Here is a 17,561-nt window from a genome sequence, read left to right as displayed (position 1 = left end):
AGACAGAAAGGGGAGTTTGCATATTTGGAAAAGTAGCTGATGGTAACCAAAATGTTTTTGTCTTCTTAGCTGTGGCATTAAGAGAGATAGCTGACATTACGGGTCTGACAGTGAGCTGCTGCAAAAGTAGGTCATTGTCTTAAGTCTGCAGACTTTATCTGTGGGAGGCAAGCCAATGACCTCAGATGGGATGGGCTGAATCCCCATCTTGATCTTCAGCAACATAAAAGTCAAAACAACTTAGTAGAAATAAAAATCAGATGCCAGTTGATGAAAATATATGTACCTGGTATTTGAAATGATTTAATAGGATTTTAATTTGCTAGTTAAATGTTAGTTTGCAATTAAATTATGGATACACCGATCCACTTTTAGGGAATTCTGATCCAATACCAATATCTAAATTTTGAATATCTGCAGATACCAATATTTGCCAATACCAAATGTATTTATGTGAACATTATTGTGACTATGGTTATTATTGCTTTCATAACTGTCTAAGATCTCCTTAGGTTGTAATAAATGACCCATCCTTTCAGAAGTTACCTCACCAATAATAACATTACAGATCTAACAATTTTAACAAGTTTTAGTTTGATTTGGCACATTTTACATAAATACAACTATAAATGTGTGGTTTTAAAACGAAGATCTACACATACACACACTTGGTATTGATATCGGTGCATCCCTAAATGAAATATGGTTTTAAAGGTTTGGAAGATGCATGTTTGCTGCTTTTCTTGCGCCCCCCACCTCCCTCTGTGCCCCTTTATGCTTTTCCAGTTTGCACTGGAGGCAGTCAACCCAAAGTGTTTGGTGACATTTCAACAACTTGATTTTTCTCAAGTAATTATTGTTCTAATTTTTTGTCTCTGTGGGATTCAAGCTGCATTTGCTTTTAGACAGTCTGAGGGTGAATTAAAGTAAAAGTCAGTATTATTGTTTGGAACTTTTAAAACTGATTTGGAAAATGATTAACTGGGGCTGAAATGAAATTTTAACCAATAGTTGTGTATTTTACATCACCGTTGCCAGCTGAGAAACTCTTGTTTCCTTGAAACTCTCCAGTTTCCTTTTTAAGCTCTGTGCCAGCGGTGGTTAAATGGAATATATCTTGTTTTCTCTTGGTCTGCAGAGATTCATCACAACAAACCGTCTATAGATCTGTTTTCCTACTGTAGTCCTCTAATTGCATCATGAAAAATGGAATAAATAAGTGGAATTTTATAAAACCTCAGCTTCTGAGGTGTTTTTTGTCCTTATTTTTTTTATTTTTTTTTTTTTAATCATTTGCGTAACATTTTGTGATTAAGCAAAAGCTTGACTGATAACTGAAGTGCACTCTTTCCAGAAAATAGATTATATGACTCTGTCCGCAAGTTCTACAAGAGACTTTAACAATATGTGTGAACATTTAGCTGTTATGATTTCAGCTTGGATAGAAGGAATAACCTTTAAGAGCATGCCAACAAATTGTAAATTTCCCCCTTTTTCCTTGTAAATCCTGTCATTTTTTTGCATGGAATACGACTGTTGTCTGTAGTTGCAGTGATGATAGCTTTGCCAGACCATTTCAGCAGTATGTTGGCAAATAAGAGACGTAAACTGAGAGGTAGAATATGCTTAGAAATCTGTTTTAAGCTGCTTTGGTTTCATTGTGTTTGTGTTCATAGGAATGCACTGGAGAATAATAATATAGAGTATTAATAATATACCTCCCTCTTCTTGTAATATTTAATGGTAAATTCTGTGTCCCACTGTCTGAAAATAGCTGCTGTCATATTTTTCCCCCTATTCTGCCTGGGATGGTGTAGCTTTGCTCAGAAAGGTGTGGAAGATGGGCACACCCTCCCCTGAAGGTGCTGGGGATTCAGTCTGCTTCCTACAGCCAGGATAAACTCTGGCTGTAAAGAAAAGCCGTGATTGTGTGGGACAGTCCTAATTATCCACCACTTTGTTGCCCTTCAGCGGTGTTTATTTGTTCATGCGGCCACATTCTCTGCGTTGTGGTTCCTACGGCCAGCTAATCAGGTGATTTGGCAGTGAGTTCAGCACCACACAGGACAGGACAGAGTCGGGGTGAGACTGTCTGTCAGCTGTAAATAGCTGCTGGATGTGGAATCAGGGGATCAGCGGGGTTTAAATGGAGAGAGTGGGAGTGTTATTGGAGAGTGAGGCGACTCACTTTGCTTGGGGAGTTATTTTTGGAAGGAGTTTGGTAAGATGTTCTGCCAATCTGCTAGACCCAGTTTGTGTCTCTTGATATTTTTTTGTTTAGCTCAACAGGGAGGCTCTCATGGAGATCAATAAGAAAGAGGAGGAAGGAGGAGATGACAGTGAGTGTTGGTTGGTTTGGAAGATGTTTGGTTAAATGTTGATTTCTTAGGTTTTACTGTCGACCTGCGTGTGCGTGCTTCTAGTTTAACCTTCCCCGGTTGCTCCCCGTCTCCCTAACAGCCTCTGTGTTTCAAGTGTAGTTTAGAAAATGTTCACTTTGTACTAAAAGTAGCTCAGCTCAGAATATTTACTACATCTTTCTGCTGTGGTGCTTATTTTATGTTAAAGTTGTTTTTTTTTTTCCCTCATGATTATAAAGTCAGATGGGCTAAAAGCTTCAACACACTTGATCTGGTTTTCCATGAGATGAGACCTACTTGTGTTCTCAGAATAGATTTTCTGCTACTGTTGCAGCCACAGGCCCTGAGGGGGAGATGACAAAGGAGGATCTTTCAGAGCCTGTTGAGGGGGACACCGTCCTGGGCTGCCACACCAGACTTGCTTCCCATCAGCGGCCGGTCATCCACCAGGTGGCCTCTGCTCCCATGCCCAGTGACTCTGGTGAGAATCCATGCACACTCATGCACCTCTAAGTGAAAACACTAATATTAATGTAAGAATGGGAGAAAAGATGTGCATTTTCTGTTGTGAGTTGATGTTATGAGATGAAACAAATCAAGATGTGTACATGAGTACATTTATTATTTTTTGCATTTAGTTATTTCTTTTCCATAAAAAAAGAAGAAAAAAAAAAGAAAACTGACTATTTAAGGGATTATTTTAACAACTACAAGGAAGAAAAGATTATAACTGTAAAGGGGGGCAGGGATACATAAGCATCGCTTCATCCTGCTTCTTTTCAGACTCTATAATAATTTCTACTTTGTTAACCTGTTGATTAAATTGAGTTATTTTGTCTGAAATAAAGAAATATCTAAATCTAAGATGCAGATTGGAATCCTGAATCTGTAGACAGGAAAAATAACTTGTATCTCCTCTTTGCTTGTTTTAATATTTTTTGTAAGATCTGGAGCTAAACTGGTTCCAGCTTCAGGCTGATTGGTCTCAAAGTAACTATTGAGTACTAATGCTGCCTGAATCCGATGGTTGCTTTCGATTTACGTTGTGTTTGCATAACTCACAAGTGTGGTTCAACTCCAACAAATGCAATCTGCTGCACGCATCAAAGGGTGATGTGTGTCTGAGAGGAACCTGGCCAAGCCTTTCCAGATGCAACACTGTGTAACTCTGGAGACTGATTCAGCAAAACGGCTCCTGCAGCCCCGACAGTGAAACCTCCACGACGCTCACAGATGAACATGTTACCTTCCTTCAGTCGATGCATTGAGATCAGTCTTTGTCTTCAGTAAAAACCGACTTGTGGTTGTTCAACTAGGATGCAGATGTTGCTTTAAACAGGGTTCATATGCAAGTATTAGCCATGTTCAAGCTAAACAAGGCACTTAAATGCATTTATCCTTCAGTCATTCACACACACACACACACACACACACTTGTGTGTTTTATATAAAATATATTTTCTGTACCTTCATATGGATGAACATATCTGTGGAAATATGTGTACGATGTCTTGAGTTGATAAAAATTTGATAGGGATGCACCGCTCCATCACAAGGATCTTGTCTGCTCCTGCTGAAGGTGTTTTTTTATTTATCTTTTTAACAATTGACTGGTATTGGGTGATTACACCTTAATTTCTATTCTGCTGTTGTTGTTTTTTCAGCCAAGTCAGCAGCATTTAATGTACAGTAACTAGTACATCTAATTAGCTCCCTGCTAAACATGCACATTAGATCCCAGTGTGTCCTTCATGGCTACTTTTGTTGTGTTTTATTACCTTTTAATGTGCTGGGGGTGTGTTTTTCTAGGAAAACTCCTAGGAATGAGTTTGAGTTTAGGTAGGTATTAGATTTTAAAATAGCAATAAGCAACTTTCTGGCTTTTAAAAGTGTATTTCTGACTGGTTTTGGTGGCAAGGTGATGTGTTTTACCACAACCAGGCTGACCAAAGTGCTGTAAAAGTTTAGACACAGACCAGAGTAAAAACAGACACAAGTACAAACACAAGCGAGCGATTTAAAAAGCGGGGCTTAACAAACACAAAGAGCGCTGATTGTCATAACGTCACTGTGGGTTACAGACCAGGGAATAAAAGTGTGTTTTTAGACACGATTTAAAAGCCGTCATAGAGCTTTTCTGATGTGCTCAGAAAGTTTATGCTGAAGTTTAGGAGCCAGAACAGAAGAAGCTGCATCACATCTGAGCTGACCTGAGGGAAAGCGCTGGCATTCACAGCTGCTGGAGGGAGGACCAAAAAACAGGCGCATTAAAAGATTTAAATCCAAAATAAAAAGTTCTAAAATAGATTTGCAAATGAAGCGAGGTAGAACAGGTGATGTGCCCTCACCTCCTTGTACCTGTTAAAAACTCTGCCGCATTTTAAATGTTTTATGTACGTTTTATTTAGTTGAGCTGTCATCATGCAGCAGCAACCTGAAGCTGAGAAACACCACTTCACTACTTTGTCTGCAGTGTTTCTCTGTTCCGCTCCTCCGGCCTCCCTGCCCTGCATGTTTTATAAGGAAACCCTACTTTAGGACTGGAGTTGAGAAATGCTGCGTTGCAGGGAGAACCTGCTGAAGTTCAGCAGTGCTTCTGTAAAGGGATGCCGTGTAACTTTAGACCACTACGGAAACAAAACCTATACCTTCCAACAGTCCACACAACACGGTCGCAATACTAAATGGTCCCCACTGTGCTGTGGAATCGTGTTTGCAGTCGTTTTGTTAAAACTCCAATATTTACATGAATTATAGGAAATGAATTTCTTGCATGCAAACCAGCCCAACTTGTATGTTTTAGGGAGTTGAGTTAGCTCTGGAGTCTGGACTGTAGCAGATTAGCTTCAACTAGCTGCATTTAGCCTCTACTAAGCAGCAAAGTACATGTTCTGCAGCTCATCAGGCACTTACTGCCGTTGTTTGAAATAAACGCAGCTGAAAGATGTGAAAAAGTTCGTCACATTGGGCAAAGAGCTAACTTAGCAGTCTAATGATACTGAGGCAAACAGAGAGTGGGTTTTACATCCACACTGTTCTTTCATCAGACTCCAACCAGTGAAGTCTTTGCCAAGATGGACTCATATCTTTCCTCTGCAGCGATCCCTTTCCTGCTTTCTCATCCTGGCCTCTTCAGACCGTTTTCACCCTCTTGCTTCGTTCAGCCAGAACAGAGTTTGGTTGGAGGAGGAGGAAAAGGCAGAGCCCTCATCTTAGGCTCATATTACACCAATGTTCAGGTCAAAAGTTACAACTTGAATCAGGACATCCAAAAATATTTGTTTGTAACCATTTTGTGTTTGTGGTATTAATGCTACATTTCAAATCAAAGCTGAGGTATTTTGAACATTTCAGGGCTTTATTAGACATGTTTAGGGCTGGGCGATATGACCACAATCTCATATCCCGATAACTCATTTTATATCCTCATAATGATATAAAACTGTTTGTAATTTTGTGTCAGTCATCAGTAATTTGTCGGATGAGCTCGGCAGTGATCTCCTTCCATCTGCAGGAACTATGGCTGTATGGCGTTTCACAGGTAAAAGCCTGTTGCAGCGTTTTGCCTCTGTAGTTTATTATGAACTCTTTTGCTACAACTTGACGCAGCTTTTGCAGCTTCTGCTCGTTGACTCGCTGGATTCTTTGTCATGATTCCTGCGCAGGTGATAAAATGAGTTAGTTGTGTCGGAGTCTGTTGTTGGGACTGTGAGCTAGTCTGTTGTCGGTTCCACGTCGGTCTTTTTATATCCAAACCACGTCCATGCACCTAAGGTTTTCCCTCTTTTAGTAACAAGCTCATAAGTTTGGGTTGGCTGGTCATATTTTAATGAATTATCCTGCTCTGAAACACGTCTGCTACCGTCTTCCTCCATGTTTCTTAATGCATTGCAGCGTGCACGCCGTAAAGCACATGGATGTAAAATACTGCAGTAAAGCACCTTACCGTGGCGTAAACGATAGAACCTCATATGAAACGAAAGACATTTTTAATTGTCCAAGGGATGTATATCGTCATATCGTCCAGCCTTATATGGGATTATAAGCTGCATGTGAAAAGCCAATGTCTGCAATGTTCACTTCAGACTCCATAAAGTTTATCCATCCAGCTTCCCAGTTGGAACTCCTTAAAGACGACATTGTCATGCAATGTTGTTAATGCAGCAGGAAATCTTCTGCAGATTTTTTTTTTTAGTTATGAACCCCTTCATGCATAGTGGCCCTGTAGAGGACACCTATTTATAAGCTTTTTTTCTTGCATATTCAATTCAATTCAACTTTATTTGTATAGCGCCACTTCACAACAATGTTGTCACAGGACACTTTACATACACATCATTTCGAGCCAATTCATACATATCCTATAATAGAAACCAACTGATGGCATCGAGTCATGACTTGGATCCAATCCCCCATCCTGAGCTGCACGCGGCGACAGTGGGAAGGAAAAAACTCCCCTTTAACAGGAAGAAAACCTCCGGCAGAACCCGGCTCAGGGAGGGCAGCCATCTGCCTCGACTGGTTGGGGTGGAGACGACAGGAAAGACAGAACAACATGTACAACTGCACTTATTCAGGAAGACCTGCGGGAAAAAAAGGAGAAATAAGTTCGAGACGGCAATATTGGCATATAGTTATACATTAATATATTAGAGAAATAGAGCGAGGTACTTCTCAGTGCATCAGGTAACATCCCCATTGCTACATAAGTAAAGGTTGGCTAGACTACCCATAACTATAAGAGCAAAGAGCAGAACCTGGACAGTTCAATTCAATTCAATTCAACTTTATTTATATAGCGTCAAATCACGGCAATGCCATCTCAAGACGCTTTACAGACAGAGGGGAAAACATAATGAAGGCCAATTCATAACAGCCTATATAAGGAAACCAACAGATTGAGTTGAGTCCAACTCAATCTCCCATCCTGAGCAAGCACACTGGCAACAGTGGGAAGGAAAAAACTCCCTTTTAACAGGAAGGAAACCTCCGGCAGAACCCGGCTCAGGACAGGCAGCCATCTGCCTCTGCTGTGTGGGGGGAAGAGGACAGAAAGACAACAGACAACAGGAACTGCTACTCCCGGCCAGGGAGACCTGCTGAGACAGGAGACATACATGTTAATGATGCAACACTGTTATTGGGGGGGGGGGGGGTAAAAGAAAGAGATAAAGAGAAAAAGAAAGAAGCTCAGTGTATCAGGAAATGTCCCTCAGCAGTCTAAACCTATAGCAGCATAACTAAGGGATGCTAACCATCCCTAGCTATAGGACTTATCAAAAAGATAAGTCTTCAGCCTAGTCTTAAAGGTGGGGAGGGTGTCTGCTTCCCTAACACTAACTGGGAGCTTATTCCATAAGAGAGGGGCCTGATAACCAAAGGCTCTGCCTCCTGCTCGGCTCTTTGAGACTCTAGGAACCACAAGTAAGCCTGCAGTCTGCGAACGAAGTACTCTGCTTGGTATATAAGGAACAATGAGGTCTTTGATATATAGTGGTGCCTGGTTGTGGAGGGCTTTATATGTAAGGAGAAGGATTTTAAATTCTTTTCTAGATTCAACAGGCAGCCAATGAAGAGAGGCTAAAACTGGAGAAATATGATCTCTCATGCTGGTTCTGATCAGGACTCTGGCTGCAGAATTCTGGATCAGCTGAAGGCTTTTCAGGGCATATTTAGGACAGCCCAGTAATAGAGAGTTACAGTAATCTAGTCTCAAAGTAACAAAAGCGTGAACCAGTTTTTCTGCATCACTCCGAGACAGAATGTCCCTAATTTTGGCTATATTACGTAAATGAAAGAAGGCTGTTTTAGTAACCTGCTTAATATGTGGGCCAAAGGACAGGTCAGGGTCAAATATTACTCCAAGGTTTCTCACTGTAGCACTGGAAGCTAAAGTAATGCCATGCAGGTTCATTACAAAACCGGAAAATTTAGCTCTGAGTTTTTCAGATCCAACGAGAATTACTTCAGTCTTATCTGAGTTTAAGAGGAGAAAATTTCTAGACATCCAAGTCTTTATGTCTATGAGACAATTTTGTAGCCTATTGGGCTGATTTGTTTCATCTGGTTTAAAGGATAAGTATATTTGAGTATCATCTGCATAACAATGAAAGTTTATTCCATGCTGTCTAATAATTTTGCCTAAAGGGAGCATATATAGCAGTTGGGTCCCGTACATGCAGACTCCAACTCAGGAGATGCTCATATCCTAACTATAAGAATCATGAAAAAGGAAGGTTTTCAGCTCCATCTTAAAGGTGTGGAGGGAGTCTGCCTCCCGAACCCACAGTGGGAGCTGGTTCCATAAGAGAGAAGCCTGATAGCTAAAGGCCCTTCCTCCCATAGTACTCTTTGAGACTCTGGGAACCACCAGTAAACCTGCAGTCTGAGAGCACAGTGCTCTATTTGGAATATATGGAACTATAAGATCTTTTATGTACAATGGAGCTTGGTCATGGAGAGCTTTATATGTGAGGAGAAGAATTTTAAACTTTATCCTGGATTTAACAGGGAGCCAGTGTAGAGAGGCTAAAACTGGTGAAACATGATCTCCCCTGCTAGTCCTCATCAGATCATGAATGAGGACGGTATTTTTGTAAATAAACCACTTCAGTGGATGTTAGTGAGTCATCCCATATGTTTCCACTCTCTGGAGAATAAAGATATGATTGAACATAATGTAATTACGCCAGTTTGCCTTTGTGATAAATAGGAAAAGAAAATGATAGTTATATTTTATAGAAGATTTACATAATATAATTATGATTATATATTATTTTATAAATGTTTTATGGAATACATTAAAATAAGTCTTAAATCACGATAAATTCTAAATATCACTAATAAACAAAAAATATTGCATATGTCTGTAGAGGTAAAATACTGTATTTAAAAAAAAAAATGTTTCATTGTTTGGTTTTTTTTTATTAATTCATGCATGAAAGGGTTAATATTGCAGATGCATGCTGATATGAAGTGGTCGTCGTCATGGATCCATGAAGAGACTTTCCTGCTGCAGAAAAGACATCGTTCAGAATGAATTCTCCCCTCGTTCTCCAGTGTTTGAGTGAAAACAGCGTGATTTTAACTGCTGTGGTCGTGTATTCCCAGGCAAGAAACTGTCATTTTCTGACTGAGCAGAGTGCTGCACATGAAGAACTCGTAAACAGTCGCTGCGTGTGACATGAAAACAGCCAAGCAAATGCAGCAGAACGACGCGGCTTAAATTATACACCAAGTGTTAGTCTTGGCCCTTCGCAGTGGATGTAATTTGTTTTCCATCTCAGTTGGGTCCTTTAATGCTTCGTTTGGTCTGCAGCGTGCCCCCCACTGTCACATCTGGTTTCATCCTCTGCTGCAGGACAGCTGGGCTACTTCTTAAGATTACTGCTTTTACTGAATCCATTGAGCCGCCTGTTGTGGAAAGCTGATGTCCGCTCTGAGTTTCATTCAATCCCACTAGAACCAAGGATTACAGTTGGATCTCATCATTTCTGTCCACCTGCAGAGTTCTCCTTCTTTGACCCCAGCGAGCCGCAATGCAAGGAGATTCTCCAGGACCCCAACACCACCATACCAGAGCTGTTTGCTGTCCTCAGGCAGTGGGTTCCCCAGGTTCAGAAGAACATCGAGCTAATAGGCAACGAGGTAACAGCGCAGTGTTTTTAACTCCTTGTTCTGCATTACCTCAACCAATTTCATTATCACTGTTGCATTGACAGAACACACACCCAGCAGAGTAATCACAAAACACCCCCATCAGGTCTTGCACAAAGTACCTGCAATGCAGTAAATTGTGCAGAAAAACACTCATCACTAGACTTTAGGTTTGATTTCTTTCTCTCACTTTGCTTCCTCTGTCCTTGAAGTAAAAGCCTTGCTTTAATATCAGTTTGTACAACCTTGTTGAAACACAAAGTGAGTTGTGAGACGCCGAGTTTCCTCATCGTTCATCAGATCAGTGTCCTGTTTTACATCAGAGCTTCTTCTGTATTATTCCTGCAAAGCAACGCCAGCTTCTTTGTGGCTCACAACACAACTTGTGTTTGCACAGATCCTAAAGCGAGGCTGCGGCGTTAATGATCGGGACGGTCTGACAGACATGAGCCTCCTGCACTACTGCTGCAAGGCTGGAGCGCCGGGTATTGGTTAGTAACGACTGCTCGGCTGTGCTACACAAGTCTTCACACATCAATCTCTGCAGCTGTGACGGCTGAACTGAATTCTGCGTCTTTCACTAAACGTTGCCGTTCGTTCTGAATGCAGAAGCTCCTCCCAGCTCGCCCTTTGTGCATTTCTCTGCAGGTGATGCAGAGACGTCAGCCAGCTTTGCCCGCCAGCTCCTCGCTTTGGGTGCAGATCCAAACCTTCGGTCACGCTGGACGAACATGAGGGCGCTGCATTACGCCGCCTACTTCGATGTTCCCCAGCTAATCCGTGTGGTGTTGCAGGCTTCCCAGCCCGGAGGTGAGAAAACACAGCTGGGAAAGTTTCACCAGCAGTCAGCACCGGACAGACTCGTCTACTTTCAACACTTTGTGGCATGAGGATTAAAACCTCAGCAGTTTTATCTCCTGCCTGTGCAAAATATTCACATTCTCCAGTTGATTAGGTGCACCCACAGGTGCATTCTAGTTCAGCATTCTTTATAATGGCACAGCAGTGGGGGGTGCTGTTGGATTGACCATTTCTCCAAACATCTGGGTTTTTTTTAATAGTAAATACAGTTAACTGTAGATACAGGAAACTCGTTTTGCAATTTGGATAGAGTTGCATAATGACAGGAGGACTTTATTGCACATTGATTAAATTTCTTTGGATTATGACTCATTTCACACACCTATGCCGTTCGCATCATAAAAATGACGACTCAGCAGGCAGACGGTGATGGAGCTGGAGGGAAGATGGGATCATGTTAAAGCACAGCACACTGCAGTCTGTCTGAAACAGTGCCTGAGCAAAAGCACACCTCAGCAAATGAATGTTGCACAGATAAGAGTCCTATTTCCTTGTTGCACAGCAGTTGATAAAGTAAAATGTAATTTGTTTTTCGGGGAGGAACGGTCATTAGAAAAAGGGTCAGCTTGTTGTTAACAATCCAACGTGACGGAATTAAGCTGTTTTATTATTTCTCTCTTTTTACGCAGAGGTTGATGCCACCTGCAGTGACTTTGATTTCGGCACAGCCCTCCACATTGCTGCATCCAATCTGTGCACATCAGCTGTCAAATGTCTCTTGGAGCTCGGAGCCAATCCTGCTTTCAGAGTAAGCATCATTTTTCCTCTGCATGCTCTACCACCAGCAGGCTCCCTGTCAGTCCTCCGAGTCTGATATTTACATGTGTGAAACCATCACAAATTTTAATTTTTGCTACAAATTGACATTAATCTTCTGACTCATTCTTCATGGAGCAAATATAGAATAAGTTCTTTCCAATTCTTAAACTAACTGCATCGGATAAATGACATTGTTACAGAAAAGCTGCCTTTCCTTTCACAGCTAGTTACATGTACATCATAGGCAAATAATTAAGAAAATCTAAGTAGCTAAAATGATGATGTTGATGATGCTGTAATATATAAAGTCAATGATAAAATGACAACCAAACTATGATAAAGACAGAAGCTGGTGTTTTTCTTCCTGCTGCAGTAACGTATCGGTGCAGCAGAGGGCAGCGGAGAGCAACCTGGAGCCTATCACTGTTCATTCCAAATTCAGGCACTGTTTTATTTTTGCTTTAAATGTTCAACAGATGAGCATTAAGAAATAATTACACAGATCCTTCAGATGAAGCCTAAGCAGTTGATACACAGATCCTTCAGATGAAGTCTAAGTAGTTGATGCAACTAAGGGGAGATTAAAAATATTCCTCATTACTTTTTGTTTTGTGTCGAACCGTCTGCAGGAGAAGCAAAGGTGCATTTCTAACTTAACTTGTTCCATTTAAATATTTACACCATTTTTTCTGGAATATTAAAGACCATCTCAGAAAACCTGGACCTGTTTATCTGACCATTAAAATCAGAACTCTGGGAGTAATCTGTAACAGTAATAATTTCTTTGACGTGTGCACATGTGGTTCTTGTATAACGTTTTTGAGAGGTAGTCCATCTTTACCAGTCCATCATCAGATTGATGTTAAAGGACATACATGCACGTTGATGTCACTTTTAACGTGTGTGTGTGTGTGTGTGTGTGTGCGTGTGTGTATATATATATATATATATATATATATATATATATATATATATATATATATATATATATATATATATATATATATATATATGTGTATAATACAGCAAGAGCATCAGTTTTTCATGTATGTGTTTATTTAATATATATATTCCTGATTTCTTGGTACTTAAAATTTATTCAATGCTAAATCGAGACAAAACAAAATGTTGACCTTTTTTTTTTTTTTAAAAAACAACAAAAAAAAAAAACTTGCTCTCAGACTGATTAACAGCTGTTGTATTGAATTAAATAGAATTGTTGTTGTCGATGCTTCTGTATTGCTAACATACATTAAGACATTATTATCAAATAAAAGGAAGAACAGCAGCGATTGTTCTGTTGTTTCATTCATAAACTTTCCTCATAATTTAATGTAATGGACAGTAAAACTGATTGCAGATGATTGATCATTTGTATTGGCATATTCATAAATGAGGATGGTATATTTGCTCTTTTACCACTTTAGTGGACATTGGAGCCCTTCAACACACTTCTACTCACTAAAGAATAAACAAATATAGTATAAAATTTCATATATACACTTACATTTAATTTTCAAATTAACCTCAGTGATAAAAAGGACAAGAAACAATAACGGTGTCCAGATGTGAGAAAAGCTTGTCACCTTTTCCATGCCATTAAATGGGAAGATGGATTTGGCATTGCATAAAACGAAAAGCTGTTTTCAGCTGTAAAAAAATACATTTTCTCTCAGGAGTTTATAGAAAAAGAGAAGTCCCTGCAGTTAATGTTGCATCGAAGGTTGATGGTTCATCGTAAACCTTACCATTTAATTCAAATACTTATTGACTCTCTTTGTCTGGTGTTTGATTTCAAACAATCTTGTAAACAAATGCTCTGCTTGTTCTTTTTATGCCCTAATTTCCCACTGGAGGTCACCAAAGTCCCATGCATAACAGACGAGTCCAGAGGCTCTTTGTTCATTTGATTTAATTATATTTTCTTGGTTTGTGCTTGCAAAGCTCTGAAAATATTAGGGTGGAACACACATGTTTGCTGCTCTGTGTTGGTAGAGAGGATTGTTTCATTGCATTCCTTTTTGAGGTTTTTCTTGTATCTACTGCAGCCATTCAGCACAAAATGCACGATTTAAAATGATTTAACTTCTGATGGTGTTATTTTCCTGTCAAGTAGTCTTTATTCTCATTTGTTCTATGTAAACCAGTCTAACCAGTACTCATTCAGAGCGCAAAGAACGAAGCATTGACTTTTATATTATTTGGATCATTTCAATAATAATAATAGTAAAAAAGCTGGTGTTGAAACTCAACTCAAATGTTTGTTTGTTTTTTTTTTATTTTTGTTTTTTTTATTTACTTTAATTCCTTGTAAACAACCAAGAAACTCATTTCCTCCTGATTATGTCTAGAAATCTAGAAAACATCTCTTGGACCTTCTTTTTGTTAATATTTTGTCATATATGGCAGGTACTGCTATCACTTTTCACTGTTTTAGAGCTATTTGCACATTAACTGTGTTTTTAGGCAAGGCAAGTTTATTTGTATAACACCTTTCATAATTCAAGGTGCTTTCCATGAAACATTAAAAGCATTGCAGAAAAAAAGCATAACAGAAAATACAAATAACAAAATCATAATAAAATCTGGCAGATTATTCCACTTGTTTGCAGCGTAACCGCTAAATGCCGCTTCTCCTTGTTTAGTCTGGACTCTAGTCTGGACTAGTTGACCAGAGTCTTTGGCTCGAAGAGCTCTGCTTGGTTCATATTCTCTGAACATATCACAGATGTATTCTGGTCCTAAACCATTCTGGGAATTGTAAACAATCCGCAGGGTTTTGAAATCTATCCTGTGATTGACTGGAAACCAGTGTAAAGATTTTAAAACTGGTGTGATGTGTTCATACCTCTTAGTTCTAGTTAAAGCTCTAGCAGCAGCATTCTGGATTAGCTGCAGATGTTCAATGCTCTTTTTAGGAAGTCCTGTTAAAAAAACTGTTACATTATTCCAGTCTGCTGGAGATAAATGCATGGATGAGTTTCTCCTGATCTTTCTGGGAGACTGAACTTTTAATTCTGTTGATGTTTCTCAGTTAGATATGAAGCTGTCTCACTGACAGCTTTTATGTGGCTGCTGAAAGTCAGATCTGAGTCTATCAACACTCCAAGGTTACAGACTTGATTGGTGGTTTTGAGAGCTTGAGTCTTCAGGTGTTTACCAATGCTGACCCTCTTCTCTTTGCTACCAAACAGAATAATTTCAGTTTTGTCTTCATTTAATTAAAGAAAATTCTCTCTCATCCAGGTGTTTACTTGCTCCAAACACTGGCACAGTAAGTCTATTGAACCGTGGTCATCTGATAACAAAGACTCATAAAGCTGTGTGTCATCTGCATAACTGTGATAAATGATATTAAGGTTCTGTATTATTTGACACAAAGGGAGCATGTACAAGTTGAACAGAAGAGGTCCAAGGACTGACCCCTGAGGTACTCCACAAGTCACGGCCACTCGCTCAGATTCATAGATGTCAATTGTAACTAAATAACTCCGGCCTTCTAAATAAGACCTGAACCAGTTAAGGACCACTCCAGAAAATCTAACCCAGTTTTCCAGGCTGTCCAACAGAATTCTGTGATCTACAGTATCAAATACAGCACTGAGATCCAGCAGAACCAGGACTGACACTTGCCCAGAATCCATATTCAACCTAATATCATTTAAGACTTTGACCAGAGCTGTTTCAGTGCTTTGATGAGGTCGAAAGCCTGACTGGAATTCAAGATTTCCACTTTCATTTAAGAAGTCATGAAGCTGATTGAACACAACTTTCTCAATTATCTTGGATATAAAAGAGAGGTTAGAGACAGGTCTGTAGTTGTTCATTACAGAGGCATCCAGAGTCTTTTTCTTTAGGAGTGGCTTAATAGCAGCTATCTTTAGAGACTTAAAATACCTGATGCCAGTGAGCTGTTGACAATAAGCAGGAGATCGCTTTCTACAGAGGTAAAAACTACTTTTAAGAAGTTGGATGGTATCATGTCCAAAGAGCATGTTGTTGATTTCAGATGCAGTACTGTTTCTTGTATAATTTTTAAATCAATCGTATAAAATTCTGACATAACATCAGAGTTATTTCTAAGTTTTGGACACAGGCTAGCTTTCTTGTTTGAATATGTGACATTTATATTTTGTCGAATTGTTTTAATTTTTCCCTAAAAAAGTGAGCTAATTCATTGCATTTGTCAGTGGAGAGGAGGTCTGGGTTGAACTGTTTAAGAGGATTTGTAAGTTTTTCCATCATAGCAAACAGAGTGCAGGAATTGTTGACATTCTTGTTAATCATATGAGATAGATACCGCTCTCTGGCCCTGCACAGCTCATTGTTATTATCTCGCAGGCTTTGTTTGTACAACTCATAATGGCTCTGAAGGTTTTCGTTTCCTCCACTTGCGTTCTACTTTTCTATTTTCTCTTTTTAGGTTTACAACCAAACTTTTTTATTGTAATTTCAAGTGAAATCACAGCAGTCTCAAAGCTATTGAGTTTTCAAGTGTTTGTTTTTTTCTTTTATAACAGAAATATATGATGTCCATGAACCTCCAGTGTTTACTGTGCAGACTTGACACACCTGAATGTTGTACTTGTTGAAAACTAGTGTTGGTGGCAGCCGACGGAGTTTAAAAGTCGTAAAACAAAAGCTGAAAACTTCAGTTTCCTTTTGAAGGTTGTTGCCGTAAGTGGTTGGATTAAATACTTGGCCCTGCAGAGATTCATCACAACAAACCTTGAACTGGAGCAGGAGAAAGTTTTATGTAAAGGATGGAAAAATAAAAATGTTATTGGCCTTTCATGTTTTTTTTCTAACACAAAATCTCATGAATTCAGACCCATAGCCCTCAAAGTACTTTGATTTTAGATTTTTAGTTTGGAAATATTTGAGGATCCAAAACATTAGGAAGGACTTTTTGTAGTTTGTATCTCTAGATTTGAATGATTTTTGACTAAATTCATTCATTTTTCTATATTGCTTATTTTAATTCAGGGTCATAGAGTGGCAGGAGCAAGTCCAAGGTCCAGAGGCGGGGTCAACATAGACAACCAGTCATGCTCACACACTTTTAGGCAGAATTTAGAGCAGGGGTGCTAAGGTCCAGTCCTCGAGGGCCACAGTCCTGCAGGTTTTCTGTATGTCCCTGTTCCAACTTACACTAATCAGTCATAGTGCAAAACTTCATTGGCTTTTGGATCCAATAATGGAAGCCAGGTGTATTGGAACAGGGATACATCAAAAACCTGCAGGACAGCGGCCCTCGAGGACCGACTTTGGGCACCCCAGAGTTAAAGTGACCAATTAACATGCATGCTGGATGGTGGGATGCCAGAGTACTCGGTGAGAACACGTCCTGTTAAACTCCAGCCGAGACTCGAACCAGAGACCTTATTGCTGTAAGGCTGTGGTTCTACCTACATGCACATAATTTCGTACATAACTCACACCTGCCTATACATAAAAATCTGCACAACACGTCAAACAATCACACACTGTTTCAGTTACATTCTTATCCCATTTTATCCATCCATCCATTTTCTGCCATTTATCGCAAGAGAAGCCTAAGCAGGAAAACCCAGACTTCCTTTTCCCTGCCATATTCGCCAGCTCTTTGTAGAGGTATGCCAAGGCATTCCCAGGTCTTGGGATACCTTGAGATAAACCCTGGGTCTTCCCCAGGATCTCCTCTTGCAGGGACGTGCCTGAAGTACCTCACCAAGGAGAGGTCCAGGAGGCATCCTGACCAGATGCCTGAACCACTTCAACTGGCTCCTCGCAATGCAAAAGAGCTCTACTCTGAGCCCTTCCCAGCTTCTTGAAGTGAGAGCCATCCTGCAGATGAAACTCATTTCAATCTCTTGTATTCGTGATCTCGTTCTTTTGGGTCACTACACACAGCTTGTGACCAAAAGTAAAGGACAGGAACAAAGG

General features: G+C 39.9%; 1 protein-coding gene across 5 annotated transcripts in view; it reads left to right on the top strand.

Moving 5' to 3' along the window:
- Positions 1 to 17,561, top strand: part of LOC306772463 (CAP-Gly domain-containing linker protein 4) — a 57,025-nt gene that overhangs the window by 1,073 nt on the left and 38,391 nt on the right. For 4 of the 5 annotated variants that reach the window (XM_079261938.1, XM_079261937.1, XM_079261936.1 and 1 more), the window contains exons 1-6: positions 2,217 to 2,339; positions 2,695 to 2,841; positions 9,868 to 10,007; positions 10,414 to 10,507; positions 10,665 to 10,826; positions 11,507 to 11,625. In XM_079261938.1, the coding sequence (XP_079118064.1) occupies positions 2,300 to 2,339; positions 2,695 to 2,841; positions 9,868 to 10,007; positions 10,414 to 10,507; positions 10,665 to 10,826; positions 11,507 to 11,625 (702 nt within the window). In that variant the 5' untranslated portion in view covers positions 2,217 to 2,299. Of the gene's footprint in view, positions 1 to 2,216; positions 2,340 to 2,694; positions 2,842 to 9,867; positions 10,008 to 10,413; positions 10,508 to 10,664; positions 10,827 to 11,506; positions 11,626 to 17,561 lie in introns of those variants that run through there. The other variant, XM_079261935.1, reaches the window with a different exon arrangement.

The sequence above is a fragment of the Telmatherina bonti genome (genome assembly GCF_933228915.1).
Source record: "Telmatherina bonti genome assembly, chromosome: 22".
Taxonomy (NCBI): Eukaryota; Metazoa; Chordata; class Actinopteri; order Atheriniformes; family Telmatherinidae; genus Telmatherina; species Telmatherina bonti.
Note: the sequence above shows the minus strand (reverse complement) of the source record. Positions and strands in the feature narration are given on the sequence as shown.